General features: G+C 37.7%; 2 protein-coding genes across 3 annotated transcripts; one reads left to right on the top strand and one right to left on the bottom strand.

The window, feature by feature from the left end:
* The first annotated feature begins 830 nt into the window (after window positions 1–830).
* Window positions 831–6,056, top strand: LOC121728125. Its single transcript, XM_042116235.1, has 9 exons — window positions 831–1,070; window positions 2,772–2,936; window positions 3,304–3,684; window positions 3,873–3,938; window positions 4,039–4,101; window positions 4,185–4,265; window positions 4,449–4,508; window positions 4,783–4,911; window positions 5,928–6,056. The coding sequence occupies exons 1-9, from the start codon at window positions 960–962 to the stop codon at window positions 6,054–6,056; spliced, it is 1,185 nt and encodes a 394-aa protein (XP_041972169.1). The 5' UTR covers window positions 831–959.
* Window positions 6,057–6,748: 692 nt separating this feature from the next.
* Window positions 6,749–13,967, bottom strand: LOC121727786 (farnesol dehydrogenase-like). 2 transcript variants are annotated; one of them, XM_042115779.1, is made up of 7 exons: window positions 13,901–13,967; window positions 12,719–12,858; window positions 10,748–10,913; window positions 9,665–9,806; window positions 8,531–8,660; window positions 7,512–7,628; window positions 6,749–6,901 (listed from the first exon to the last, which is right to left on the bottom strand). In XM_042115779.1, the coding sequence occupies exons 2-7, from the start codon at window positions 12,848–12,850 to the stop codon at window positions 6,857–6,859; spliced, it is 732 nt and encodes a 243-aa protein (XP_041971713.1). In that variant the 5' UTR covers window positions 12,851–12,858; window positions 13,901–13,967; the 3' UTR covers window positions 6,749–6,856. The 2 variants fall into 2 exon arrangements, with proteins under 2 accessions (XP_041971713.1, XP_041971714.1); XM_042115780.1 differs by lacking the exon at window positions 13,901–13,967 and adding an exon at window positions 13,781–13,863.
* Between the last annotated feature and the right edge of the window lie 1,400 nt (window positions 13,968–15,367).

Here is a 15,367-nt window from a genome sequence, read left to right as displayed (position 1 = left end):
CGTTATTCCGGAACCTTCAGCTACCACCACGCCTCCTATACAGAGTGATTACTTTTGCGCATATGTTAATATTTTGATTGATATTATTAATAACATTGTTGAGGAGAAATGAAGATTATGAAAATTAAACTATGCATACAGGTGCATAGAAAATATTTATATTTATTATATGTTTTAAATAAAGGTACCTTTCTAAAAAGCTGACCTCCGAATCTCCTACACTTATTATGAGCGCAAGCTCCTAGTTATACAAAAGTTACCAAGGTAATAATAAAACGAGATTTACTTTAAATAGTTAGGTATGTACCTATCGTCTTTGAAGTACAAATACCTTATACCTTCTAACATTTTTTAAGAAATCGACTTCAAGATCAATATCTCTTAATTGACGGTTTTACTCTTGTCAAATACGTGATATTATTAATCACAATTATAATAAGTATTTTTGTGATAATTTTACTAGAAATTATAAGAAAATTCTGTAAAAAGAACCTACAAAGTTAATAGTTATTTTTCTTTCTCCTGTAAAATAATTACATACAGTTATGAGGTATTATATTATCTATAGGTATTGGTACATTACCTAAACAACGCTTAATTGAAAAATTTAAATCATAAATATCCAAAATATCTAGATTAGTAGACCAATAGGTAGGCTTTACAGAGTATACTTGCAATGCATAGAGTCTACCTTTTATCATCATCTCTACTGAAACCTCATAATTTTGCGTGAAAACATTTCCAATCACCCTGTACATTCGACTGTCTGCGTATAAGATATTCCATGCTGTCAGCGGGACTCAGTACTAGCTGCCCCGACCGCGACAACTCCAGTTATGCAACATGCTCGCGTTAATTTTACACATTTTACTAATTACCTATTAATGTAATTGCCGTCGTTAGCATACCAATTATTCTTCGTCTTGAGTTCTATATTCTTAGGGTTTTATTTGTTCAAAATGTGTCAAAGAAGGTGGTTCAGTTGTGTTCTGGCGTTGTGTCTGCTGGCCAACGCGTTTTGTGTTCCCGCCACTCTGCCGCGGCTGAGACGACAGTCGGTGGATGATGAGGTAAGTTTTCTAGCTTTATTTTTGGGCTCAAATCTTAATACCAAACTGTGAACTTAGATTTTTGAACAAAAGAAATTTTGAAAAACAAACATATCTTGTAATCATAGAAATTAATTTTTCTACAAAAGTTGCTTAGTTATATTATGATATTAATGAGTCGTGAGTAATTTTTGTATACTATAGCTAATATTAGATAATAAAGTTAGATTTTGTATAAATCTGGACAAAAATCAAAGTACGCCAAAAATCGTTTAAGTCTTTTGTATGGGCAAAAGCCCAATTAACGTGGGCGCGCGGCGTAGAGCTTAGTCAAGAGTTCTAGATTAAACTTAGGACTCGTTTGAAAGTAGAATTTGTTTTTTTTTATATCAATTTTATTTGAAAACCATTAAGTTACCATCCATCTATAGTTTGGATTATAAACAGAGGAATAAAATAAATTGGTTGTTTATAATTTTCAAACAATAACTTTTTAATTTAACTTTTGAAAATGAAAGTAATTTACTACGATTAAATTTAAAAACCGATAAAATTATTGTCTGCTGTATGTCCGACTATACGTTATTTTATTTTATTAGGCTTCTTTTCACCACTACAACTACCATACAACTACTTCTTATCAATATCATCATCATAGTACCTATGTCGTGTAAAACTCATATTAACTGACATAAAATAAAATTTTAATCATAAGTTGATAATATAGATTCCTCAAAAACTCTACTATCAAGATAGTAGAGTTTTTGAGGAATCTGTATTTTTTTAATAAGTACTTACTCGCATTTATCATTTAAAATCTCGCCTTCAACATAAAATAGTAAGAAATAATTTTATAACTGGTCGAGTTCTGCTCTGGTCAAGGCAGGCGTGAAAGGTGTCCTTTATACCGAATACTCGTTCTAACATATTCCGAGGTAATCAAAAAGGTTTACTTGTAATTAGGCGTTCAACTTCCTGGTTATACTTTGATACATTAATTACCTACGTATAATATTAAGTAACCCTAAAGTAGGTACATTAGAAAATAATGATTGCTTAGCGTCACACAAAACTACACACACTTACAAGACAACAGCTATACTCAATAATTATAAAATATTATAGTAGACAGTACTAACTATACTATTTGTATTACATTTTATCTTATATCTTTAAACAAGCAATTCTTGTATATATGTATATCTATAATTGGAATCTCGGAATCGGCTCCAACGATTTTCATGAAATTTAGTATTCAGGGGTTTCGGGGGCGATAAATCGATCTAGCTATGAATAATTTTATTCGTGTTTTATCGAATACCGAGCAAAGCTCGGTCAAATAGCTAGTAGTATTAGTTTGATAACGTATACGAATTATTAATGTTTTATTTTGTTGAAAAGAGAGAACTCCAGTGTATGTATATTTCTCTATGGAGAGAACTTACTGGTTAGTGATAGCATTACCTAATGGGCGGACGAGTATCGAATCGCATAATTATTAGTTAAGTATATAGGCGGGCTATTGCCTTGTGGCATTCTCTACCAGCCAACCTTAGGGTGATGACGATAGTGTAATAGGTGCATTCTAAAACATTATAGAAAATTATTATTACTTAGTTAATTATTATGTTACATATTTTAATATAGTATGAAAATGCAATAATTGGTGTAGGTTTCCCATCTCAATCCAACGAAATGTTATCACTTATCGTTTTGTACCAGAAGAGCGATAACTCTACAAACCAAATAACCAATGATGACGACGAGATGGATGACGACTTCGACGAGCCCGAGTCAGCCAGCGGCGGCGGCGGTGGAGGCAGCAACCTATTCAGTTTGTTGAACATCGCGACCAGCTTACTGCCTGCAGCTTCGAGCAGCAGCAGCGTAAGTACAAAACGAACATGTTTGTGTTTACTGCAACGGTGTGGTTAGAACTTTTGACGCACTCTTCCTGGATTCACCGGTAAAAAAAAATAACTACGCACGTTTTTTTAAAGCACTAAAAAATTTAAAACCAAACACATTTTGCTCTACATCAATAGGGCTATTTTAATGACGCACCGTTTTTTTTTCTTTACGTTTGAGTTATTCTGGTTGTACTTTGAGTGAAACACACTACTTTGAGTAATTCTGCACCCACTAGCACATCGGCGTAAAGGCAAGTACCACTTTATTTTAGCAAAATGAAACATTGCTTCTCATCACTATTGCAACGTCTAATGAGACAACTAACTTTCGATTTCTGTTTTAGAAAATCCTAAAGAAGTTAATAGAACTCGCTATTTTGCTGAACAAACCGAAAGTAATTATAAAGAGGAGTCTACCGAATGACGTGGACTTTAACTCTATCGATGTGCTGACGCCACCGTTTCTTCAGAAACAGGAAAAAGACAGTGAATCTAACAGCAGTAACTCTGAGAACAATAATTCTGAGAACAGCAATTCTGAGCAGAGCGATGAGGATAATGCTGCGGAAGAGAGCATAGAGAATAAGGACGCTTCGACAGAAAATTCCGATTCAAATGGCAATGATATTGAAGATGATTCTGATTATGATTCTGACGAGCCCCCAGGTGGGGGCGACGGTCAAGGCGGCGGTATATTAGGACTCCTAGCTGGACTTAGTGGTGGTGTAAGTATTATGACAGTAGAATATTGTATTTAGCTTAGCTACTCGTACAAAATATAAACTTTTCGAAAAGTACTCTTACTACGAGTATAGACTCATTTAATATAAGATTACAACTTGTTAATAACGGTCTTATATTTAAGTCAATTTCGGTTTTATTAATTGTTACTGAATAACAAATGTTATTTCAGGAGGATGGTCAGTCTGATTTGGGATCACTGCTGGCCACTGTGAGTGGAATTATTGCTAACCTCAGTGTGAGTATTTATAGTTATAGAACTTACGAAATAATAATGTTTTAAATATCTCATACGGTTATACCGTTTGTTTCACACTGTCATTTTTATGTAATTTCAGGGAGATGGCATCGATCTGAACAGTCTAATCGCCTCGGGCATAGGTCTATTCGTGGGATTATTGGTTTGTACAAAAACTTCGAGAACAATATGACTAAAGAATATAATACGATTGATCTATTTAATCTTCTTATTTGTTTTTTTTAGTCTGAGGGCGAAGAGAACCCTGGCACAGTCATTGCAAGTTACCTTTTGACGTCCTTGGACACCATCACAGGAGGAGGCGCTGTAAGTCCTAGTAGCTTGGGCTCGTAGTACATTGACCCATTACTATCTACCTCTTTCTTTCGCAAGTGTGAAACGAACAAGTAGTGATAGGTCAACGTACTAATATCTATAAGCACTTCAAATGTAGAGACGGATTAGACTTTTAAGTTCGTGTCGTTTTAAACAAATTTTACAACTTTTCAGAAAAACAATGGCGCTTTCTTCGGAAAATTCTTATCAAAACTAGTAAAAGGAACTAGTGCGGTATGCAACATATTTTTAAAATAGAACCTAATTAAGTATATTATAGGCTTGTAATTGTTACTTCTAATTATAACTTCAGGCGACTGCTTTAAAGCTATATATTTTATTGTATGTATTAAAATACCTATGCTTATTGCTAGACATCTAGAGTCCAAATCACGAGGGTATCACAAAATGTCATAAGCATGATACAATATGAAGTTTTGTGTGTTTTAGGTAGGACCAAAGTTATACCTACTCTGAAGGTACGTATTATTATTTTTTTACATTTCAGGGGGGAGACCCCGATGCAAGTTCGGAAGAGAACGGGGAAGCTATGAAAGACTCCGCAGGATTCCTGCTCAGTTTCCTGATGGGTCTGTCTGGAGACATGTCCAAGGGCAGCTCTGGCCCACACCCGTGGAGATAAACATACGAAATGAAGACTTTAATAATATTATAATTAAGCATCCAGTATTTGTAATGAGTAATGACTAATGATAAGACTTTAATAAAATATAATGAATTTACATACTTTTTAGCAGAGTACAATCTTACAGGATACAATATTATTATAGTTAGCAGGCAGCAAGGTAATAGACACTACAGTATTAGAAGAGTGAAGTTAATTCGATTGGAAAGTATCCTTACTAAATATTATAAATGAGAATTTCGGCGCAACGGAGTTGCTAGCGTCTTCTAGTACCATATTAATCAACTAAAACGGATGTTTATGCCACTACCATAACATGAAAATGAACAACTGAATAATATTGTGTTGCTAAGTGCTAATCTTGAGAATAGCTGAACCGATTTAGATAATTATTTTTTTCGTTGTATTTAATTAAGAAATATATATTACGTGGACAATTAGATCGTGTACCTTACCGCTCTTGACGATTTTATCTTCATATTTAAGACAGGACCAGTTCCGTCGGGCCCGGTAATATTATAAAGCCTTGGATTATAATCAGCTTTTAAGCACTTCCTAGACGGTAATTCAGCATGACATGCATCTACGTGACAGTTTTAATTGTTGCATTACATGCCGATCGCGAAACGATCATGCGTGCATGTAATGCACATATTGCATGACGAATAATTAAAGAACTTGTCAATCAATGTACAGCACGTAGTTTGCATGTCATTCTAATAAATCAATACAATAAACGATAATGCGTAAAATTATTGTCTACTAGATGATGCCCGCAACTTTGTTGCGCCAAAATTTGTTTATCGCGCGGGAACCGTACATTTTTCGGGATAAAAAGTATCCTATGTCCTTTCCCGGGTCTCAAAGTATCTCCATGCCAAATTTCAGCAAAATCGGTTCAGCGGCTTGGGCGTGAAGAGCTAACAGACAGACAGACAGACAGACGGACAGACAGACACATTTTCGCATTTATAAAATTAATATGGATTTTGTGGTTTATATTCTAGGGCAGCCAACAGCCGGCGGAGGGGTCGTCGCCGCTGTGGACGCTCAAGTTGGACGTCCTGCGCGCGCTGTTCCAGTTCGCCACCTCCGTGCTCGGCCTGTCTTCGTCACAGGCCTCCAGCATGGGATAGTGCCATTGTAGATAATAAATTATTTGTTTTTACTTTTTTTTTCATCTATATACGCCTCTAGTACACCGATGCTGCGAACTGTGAAACTAACGCGAAGAATCTGCGAAACAAGAATAGAGCGAGATGCAATATAAGCCATTGTCGTGTGGCGGGTGAGACAGTAAATTTTGCTGCTGTTTCGTAGTTCGCAGCGTCGGTGTACTAGAGGCGTTAAGCCTAAGGATTCAAAAATAACCCATATTTACAGGTTGTTAATCGTGACGTACTCGTAACGTATTATCAATAATAAATTTTATGGTTAAATCCTTATAAAATATTTATAGGGAGCTAATGTCTATACCTAGGACATCTGGAACGAACTGTCACCAGCAGTATTTCCGAACCAATACGACATAACAACTTTCAAGAAGATAGCGTATTCCCTCTTAAAAGGCCGGCACCTGCAGCTTTCTAATGTTGCGAGTGTCCATGGTGGACTGTAGTTGTTTTCCATCAGGTTACCCGTTTGCTCTTTTGCCCCTTAGTTTATTTAAAAAAAACCCTCAGTCGAGTACCAGAGAAATCTCAGGATGAACGTGGACGACAGTGCCACATGTAAGATCTTTATGCAACGCTGGTCGTCGTTATAAGTATCCTTGCAAGTCTCCCTAGTGATTCATGATAATTGATAAGTATTGGATAAAAAATTGAAATTCAAAAATAATAATGGAATATATTTCTCAAATAATTATAAAAGTTAATAGGAAATTAAACGTGTGATTCGCGATATCTGGAATTGTTTTAAAAAAACTTACTTCACCTCATAACTTCTTTTCAGCAACAGAACAGACTCCTAGTTCGTAAATCTGAAACACAAAAGTATATTTTAATTATAAAAAGTAATAGTACCTACTATTCAGAAAAAAAGGAAATATTAAGTATAAAAAACAAATAATATACGTATTAATATAATAATATTACTAGCTAAAAGCCGAGCTTTGTATGTAACATATACATTTAGATAAAAATTGCTTTGTTAAAGCAGAAATCAATAGGCAGGGCCCAATCTAAGGGGGGGGCGAGCCGGGCATTTGCCCAGAGCGGCAAAAATGAGGGGCGGCAAAATTGACTTATTCCTATCTTCCAACCTAGCCATCCACCACTTAAGTTTGAGAATTTTACCAGCTGACCTACCTTCAGTTTGGCAGTGGAAGTATTTGAGTATTTTACTTAAATATTCCTCCCATTTTCCGCCAACAAATATGTTTCCTGTATGTAACGGGCGGCGAAAATGATCTTTGCCCGGAGCGGCTAAATGTCTAGATCGGGTCCTGTCAATAGGCGTGATAGTTCTTCCGTAAAGTGTACCACAAAATGTACAGGTTGTGGGATATACTAGGGCTCGCTTTGCTCGTCCTGATTATTGTCTCATGTCTGTCATTTCTATAAAACAACATTAATATAAACAATACTAACATTGACATTAGGTGGAGTGGACAGCGCGTAGACGATACAGTCAGCTATGTCTGCCGGCTCCAGGCCTCGCTCTGTATCCCTCGACATGCTGGTGCGGACCTTGCCTGGGGAGATGCTCTGGGAAACAGAGATGGCGTGCATTTGGCTATTGCTTGACGTGACATTGTAAACACTTGCTATTGACTAAAGCACTTTTAAGACATGTAATGTTAGTGCACGAAATTGTTTATAGCTCCAGTGCCTGTAGACAAGTGGCAAAGCGCTAACGCTAACGCTAACGCTAGCGCTACAAAATGTATGCGATTTGACATAAGTCATCGCTTCGCTAGCGAATACTAATGTCAAATCCATACATTTTGTAGCGTTAGCGTTAACGTTAGCGTAAGCGTTTTGCCACTTGTCTATGGGGGCAGGGAAGCCGCATTTGCGTAAGTATATTTTAAGGATACTAGGTTTTTACTTAAAATAAAAATTAAAAACTAGGGACAAAACACAGCCAGAGCTTATAACCAAATAAAAGAATAACAAAACAACTTAACATGACGCTCTACATACTTACAACATAATATTTTCACTACGTAACAAACTTAATAATAAATGCTGTGTCGGACCAGCTATAATTATTTAAAGGGTACGTCTTCACCGGAGCTGAGCTAAACTGCATTGCGAGGAATGTGTGTTAAGAACCATTGGAATCGCTTAATTTACCTGACTTATGACAATTCTAGTGGCGAAAAATAAGCACATTCCTCGCAACGCATCTGAGCTCAGCTCCGCTGGAAAAGCAGCCTTAAGCTATTGAAGTGTTGTAGTTGTAAGTAACATTTAATCGACTTCGTAATTCAAATAACAGCCCAATATCAAGGGGCTGCCTACCCAGGGCTGGATTTATATTTTTTATGAGTATAGGCCACTTTAATTTTGCCACCCCATGTACGAACTCTGCCGTCATTCTAGGACGCTGCCGCCCTTAGACCGTGGCCTATATTGCCTATACATAAATACAGAGCTGTGCCTACCGTGACCTTGATCCTGCTGTGGCAGTCGGCGAGCTCGTTGAGCAGCGCGGCGCTGAAGGCGGTGACGGCGTGCTTCGTGCCCGAGTACACGTTGAAACACGAGTCGAACGGCACGTAGTGGCCTGCCAGGCTGTTACGAAATACGACTTGATGACAAAATCTATTCAGAATTCCCAGGAAGCTCAAAATTGCTATATAAACGCTGAAAGCACGCCTTCACATAGCCATTGGTTATGAAAGTAGTCATATAATGGTATAATATTATGTAACCTTCTATGCATCGTCTATTAGATGATAGATCCAATTATATATATTTAATCTCTATACAGGATGAATAAACCAAGTGTTAAAACTTTAGGGACCCTTGTAAAGTTGTAGCCTCTGTAAAAATGGCAGTGCTGAAAAAGTTATTTTTGACTTCTACCATTGAACCATTCTATGTTAACAATTAAAAATGTATAAAGCGGTCGGTCACGCTGAGGTATTTAAGGCCCACCGACCGACCGCGAATAAACATCTGTAACACACCGGACATGCACGCAAGCCCAGATCAGTTGCGATTGTATCAAAATATAATTAAATTAAGAAACAATCTAAAACGGAGTTGCTACAGTTAATTTAAATTAGATTTTTTTCTCATTTTCGCAAACGTCGGGCTTTTAAAGGCCCAATGTAACCGACCGAGGGTTAAGTCATTCATGACTCATGAGTAATCTTTGAGATCCAGCAAGGCCTTACTTAGGGCCTTATTACACCTACCGAGTAGAATCCTCTCGGTCAATGAAATTGTCTGTTTGAACTGTCTCTCTACTGTCTCGCCAGTATACTCGATAGGTGTAAATATGAGGCCCTTACGGCCAGTGCCGTAAATAGGACGGTGCCACCGGTGCCCAGGCACAGGGCGTAGACTCTGGGGGGGCGCAAGAATGGCCAGGCCAGGCAGACTCTTAGTCTTTCGAATTGCTCCCGATAAGTACTTCCCGCTGCGCTCCAGAGATGTTTTTCAATGTAGTAAAAAAAATCTACAGGCAAACATATAACCTCCTTTTTGGAAGCCAGTTGAAAAACAAGGGTGCAGTTATAAGCTCGCACAGGGCGCAAAAAAGGTTATTTACGGCACTGCTTACGGCTTACCTGTTAATGTTTATGATGTGGCCATCGAAGTTTCGTATCTTCATTGACGCTACAGCTTGGCGTGTGCACATCACCAGTCCCTTGAAGTTGGTGTCGATGACGGATAATATGCTGGCATCGTCGATTTTGCTGTCTCCAACATCTGCAATATTGTGAAAAAGATAATCATGACTAAAACTCCACTACACAAATTATATAGCCTATGTTTAATGCAATGGGGAATAAATACCCCTGAATCCATAAGGTCGCACTATATAAAATATAATTAATCTTCAATTTTATGTCTATTGCTATGAAAATGGAAGAGTAAGGCGCAGTGTTCGTTTTATATGTCTCTTTAAGGTTCGCGCACACTTTGTCGGCGCGTGCCGGGGCGGGTCGGGGCGCAACGCAGCGCAAAATGCGCTATAGCATCGCATTGACGGATTTTAACGCTCACTGTGCCGGGGCGGGTCGGTGCGCAACGCATTGACGGATTACGGTGGCCGCTTGCTACAGCACACTGTTGCCGGGGCGCAGCGGGTCTTGCCGGGGCGCAGCGGGTATTGTCGGGCCGTGTCGCATTGACAGAAATCCGCCGAGCAAAAATCCGCCCCGATGCGCCCCGGCACAGTGTACGATATTCGCATCCCCTTCCATACAAATTGTATGGAGGCGGATTTTTGCGATGCGCCCCGGCACGCCTAGCCCCGGCACGGCCCGTCTCAGTGTGCTCACTCCTTAAGTGGGGCGAGGAATATTAAAGCGGGGCAGGTGCGCTCGGACCTTGCGCGGGAACACATTACTAGTAGATCGAGCTCAGTGCTGAGACGGCAACACGTTATTGGTAAATGGTAGCTATTGTACCATCGACGAAATTGATGCATATAGGCAGATCGCGACCATCTACGGTATCTGGACGAGTACCTATAATATATCATGTTAATCATAATTTATCATGGGCTCGACATTAACCAATCAATTAACGTAAGCAAGCCTATAATATCAATTTAATATATTATCTGATGGAACTTTATAGGTATACATTGAACGCCTGCCCGAGCTGCCCCTCTAGTTTAACTATAAGTTAAGCGCGGTCCGTACCTGTGATGTGTCCCGGTATGAGCACTCCCGCGTTGTTCACCAGCACATCTGTCCCTCCAAGCGCCTGTTCAACCCACGCGAAGGCGCCCACCACGTCTTCGTACTTTGACACGTCGCACCGCTTGCTGTGAATCGCTCCACTCCCAGTTATTTTTTCCTTTAGTCTCTGGAATTTTAATTTTGTTATTAGATAGAGTCACAATTTATTACAATTTACCAATTCTTTGCAAAGGAATAGCTGCCCTAAAGCCAAAGCATTGGAAGAATTATTACAGTTTGGGTAATCTTTGCAAAAAATTAGGTAGGTAACGTTTCAAAGGATTTGAAAAATTCTTTTTGTTTTTTACTCGATTTACACTCGCACGCGAGCCACGAGGCGAGCCGCGAGGAGCGCCGCGAGCCCTGAGTGTAAACTCGAGCTCGCGGCTCGTCTTGCGGCGCGGCTCGCGTCGGGAGCGATTTCCAAAGGAGCTCGAGGGGGACGCGAGCGTGTTTACACTCGCGCACAGTGTGATAAAAACCTCGATTTTGTTTCACCGCGTTTTTCTTTCAAAATACTATAGTTGATAGCTATATAAACATTAGAGTAAAACTCCGAGATCGATATTCTTTGTAGTTATTTTTTTAAAGAGTGTCAAAGTTGGCGTTTTTCCGGGTCAAAAATTTGCATAAAAATTAATTAAAAAAAAACTAATCAAGTAACATTAATTTTGTATATACCAATTGAACAAGCACTTAACACTTTACTTTTTCTCCGAATTTGGTTAACCTACTGTGATCAAGTAGGGAGATATTTATTTATTTAGTAATTTTAGTTTTTTATTTTAAATTTCGCGATTAGATCGAATTAGAAAAAGTTTTAAGCATGAAATGATAGTGTGAGTAATCCTTTATCAATGTTATCAAAAATCACACTCTAATAACCTCTTTGTCAGAAGTTATATCGTATTTAAAATTTTTTTAATAAAAATTCGGATTTTTTGTACCTAAGGTTGTCACTAAAGGTCTCTTGTTTGATTTATCCGGTTGATACGCAAATTCGCAATCGATATCCTATACAAAAAATATCAGGATCACGTTTAGGTAGGTCTAATAATAAAAAATCTAAAAAGTGAAAAAATATGACGTAAATTAATGATTTTATATGCTCAAACAGTATCTAATCAGTAATCACCTTCTGATGTAGTCGGGGAAAATAAAATATAAACTTTAGTGACATTCCTAGATATAAAAAAATCCGAATTTTTATAAAAAAAAATTGAATTGGATATTACTTCTGACACAGAGGTTATTAGAGTGTGATTTTTGATAACATTGATAAAGGATTACTCACACTATCATTTCATGCTTAACACTTTTTCTAATTCGATCTAATCGCGAAATAACAAATAAAAAACTAAAATTACTAAATAAATAAATATCTGCCTACTTGATCACAGTAGGTTAACCAAATTCGGAGAAAAAGTCAAGTATTAAGTGCTTGTTTAATTGGTATAAACAAAATTAATGTTACTTGATTAGTTTTTTTTCTATTAATTTTTATGCAAATTTTTTACCCGGAAAAACGCCAACTTTGACACTCTTTAAAAAAATAACTACAAAGAATATCGATCTCGGAGTTTTACTCTAATGTTTATATAGCTATCAACTATAGTATTTTTAAAGAAAAACGTTGTGAAACAAAATCGAGGTTTTTATCACACTGTGTCGCGCTTCTACGCGAGCTGCGAGACGCGCCGCGAGCCGAGCCACGAGGCGCGAGTATAAATCTCGTATTTGGATTTGAAAGAGTTGACAAAATTTGAAGGTTCTGAAAAATTCTACGTCGCGCGCAGTGTTAAATTTCCCTCTTCAGCTGCGTAACACTTGAAGTTCGAAAGCTCTATAACTTGTCGTAACTCAACTCCAGTCTCTACCGCTCTTCTGGCTGACGAGCCACCTTTTTGGACTGTAGAATTAATGTGTCCATACATCAACAAGCTCCGCCCGTCGCGCCAGCCCCACAACTGTGAGTCCAGCGTTGGCGAGCGCCACGCAAGTGCTGGCGCCGATGCCCGCGCTGGCGCCAGTCACCACTGCCACTTTGCCGACCCAGCGATCCATTTGTGACTCTATATAACATACAAATATTATATATTTGACAAAATGGAGATTGATTCATAGGCAGTTTGCAGACCGACGTTAAGTAATTTGTAGAGTTATAGGTATGTCAAAGTTTTGATATACAGGGCCCCCGCTATCATATGTGCAATGTGTGCAATACACACGGGCGCCATCCTCTAGGGGCGCCAAATCGCCATCTTAGGGGCGCCAAAATCCTTTTTTTGCACACAGGCGCCAGTAGCCTTTACGGGGGCCCTGACCATATAACACGCAGTTCCGCCAAGGTGCCCATGAATTAATTTCTCTAATAGTACCTACCTGCTATGATTGATAAGTATTTGCTAGTAAATAATAATTATTTTAGATTCACGACTAATAGACAAACCACTTTTGGACCATACCTATAATAATTGTCATAGTAACAAAATCTAAAATAAAGTGGTAGGTAATTAGGTATGCAGTACAAGGCATAGCTATTTGGTTCAAAGTGCAGTTACTGAGCATTTCTCGTATAAACTGACTGACTTTATACTTATTATAGAGTAGGTAACAGCAAATAAACAAGTAGAGTACCAAGTCTATAAAAAAACTACTAAGTAAATGCAAATTTTAAGTGAATGGCAATTCGCAGTATAAGGGAAAGTTGATTCGAATGTCACAGCGACCGCGACATTATGAACTATGTATTTATAGATGCTGTAAATAAAGATTTTTTTCAATGCAATTTGTTCTCATAAAAGAAAAAATATTAAAATATTTAATTTAAATCAAAGGTTTCTGAATTAAACACATAAATCTAAAAGAAGGTATTTAGGTTGAGTGTGAACGGGTTTTGAATCAGAAAATAAATAAGTTGCAAAACGATTTGTAATGATACGGCGTTTGCCATACAGTGTCATACACTAGAGAACCATACATATATACACATACCGTGACGTCGTTTTATAATCGTCGCAATTGATTGTAATATCTTCGTTTATTAAGAAAGGGTTCAAAATTGTTTAACTAGTTTTCTTGTCAACAGTCCTTTCTAAACTCAAATGCACTTACGTTTCGTCGGCAAGTGAAATCCAACTGAGGAATTTTTCGCAAGCGGCTACTGCAAGTCTGCAAGTCCCAGTCACCAGTAGCGTTTGGAGTTATTTTACTTTCAATTGAATCTTTGTGACAGCGACATAAAGTTCATTTTAATCTAAACTCAGAAGATATTAAGTGATACGGACTGTGTGGCGCACTTTACATTCTTGAAATGATTACTCATGGTATACCTATAATAAACAATGTAATTAGCTTTTATTCTACTATGTTATAAGCTATTAAAGTATTTCAATTATTTTTATTGGCACTTAAAGAGCTCACATCATAGAAAATTATACTATTGGCATGCCTAGTATTTTAAACTTCTCAAAATATCAGAACCATCTTTGTTATTAAGTATTGACAGGATTTCATACTAAAAAACCACGAAAGTTTAATATTGTATATTTTATTAAGTGAAATGTATTTTATAGAAAAATCTCCGAACTGATGCTTAACAACACTATATTGAAATGGTCAGCTATACTAAATTACAACATCGTACTCATAATCTTAACACGAACCAGCGGCTATCGTACTCTGGAGCTACATACACATAACACAACTCGCCTACCTAACACTCACACCGATAGGAACATTTTCACCTTATTCTAACCCCTGACCAGTCATATAAAAAAGGGTTCATTTAGATACCACAGAATCCTAAGAACTTGCGATATAGGGCCCTTATGGAGCTATAGAGCCACTCTGCATAATAAATTGAATACAGGATACCTTGGCTCTGTTTTGAATATTTAGCAACACCGCAAGTTTTTTATTTTATATTCATGGACAAGTTTTAATAATTAATATTTAAATATCCTTTTGTGCGCTTTATACTTTAATATTTGACAAGTGACTCGCACAGTTGGCATATGCGGGTAGTTGCAATATTTGTCGTCCCTGTCAATTGTCTAAGCAGGTGGAGCGCGGCAGCGGCACCGCCACCGCGGCGGCGCCGCTGCATACTCATTCTTGTACCCTTTTCACACGTTCTTTACCGCGGCGGCGTCGTGTGTAAACACGCTAATAGAGTGGGAATGCGTTTCCATAGACAAATGTTCAAATTCCCCCTATAAATACACCCACGCTTAAGTTTATCTTGTTTTATGCTATCTTTGTTTCGTGCATTGGGAAAACCACTCGAAAGACAAAGACCGACAATCACATGATATTATAATATCATAAGCGCAGGTTTTTTTATAAGGGGTTTGAAGTATATCGCGCATATTACACTAGTTAATAGTTTAATGCAACTATACAAGGCAATGTTTTACAGATTCAGTAAACTACCACGAAATATATTGAAAACATGTAGTAATTAAGCATTTCACCTTCTAAAATCAAAAATATCTTCTTTTATTGTAGCTTGCTCGTGAAAAAAACCAATTTTGGAAGCCTGACAGTACCGCCATAGTGTGAGCCAAAAGCATTGGTGTT

This window comes from Aricia agestis, chromosome 6 (assembly GCF_905147365.1).
Source record: "Aricia agestis chromosome 6, ilAriAges1.1, whole genome shotgun sequence".
NCBI classification, from domain to species: Eukaryota; Metazoa; Arthropoda; class Insecta; order Lepidoptera; family Lycaenidae; genus Aricia; species Aricia agestis.
This window is presented reverse-complemented; position numbering and strand designations above follow the sequence as displayed.

What these genes read in the sequence shown, in the direction of transcription:
- LOC121728125 (XM_042116235.1), top strand. Translation starts at nt 960, where the DNA reads ATGTGTCAAAGAAGGTGGTTCAGTTGTGTTCTGGCGTTGTGTCTGCTG. An exon ending in CCATCACAGGAGGAGGCGCT is followed by an intron (nt 4,266 to 4,448) that starts GTAAGTCCTAGT and finishes ACAACTTTTCAG; the next exon opens with AAAAACAATGGCGCTTTCTT. An exon ending in GCTCTGGCCCACACCCGTGG is followed by an intron (nt 4,912 to 5,927) that starts AGATAAACATAC and finishes TTTATATTCTAG; the next exon opens with GGCAGCCAACAGCCGGCGGA.
- LOC121727786 (XM_042115779.1), bottom strand. Translation starts at nt 12,850, where the DNA reads ATGGATCGCTGGGTCGGCAAAGTGGCAGTGGTGACTGGCGCCAGCGCG. An exon ending in GACGGGCGGAGCTTGTTGAT is followed by an intron (nt 10,914 to 12,718) that starts GTATGGACACAT and finishes TTAAAATTCCAG; the next exon opens with AGACTAAAGGAAAAAATAAC. An exon ending in CCACTCCACCTAATGTCAAT is followed by an intron (nt 6,902 to 7,511) that starts GTTAGTATTGTT and finishes TTTGTGTTTCAG; the next exon opens with ATTTACGAACTAGGAGTCTG.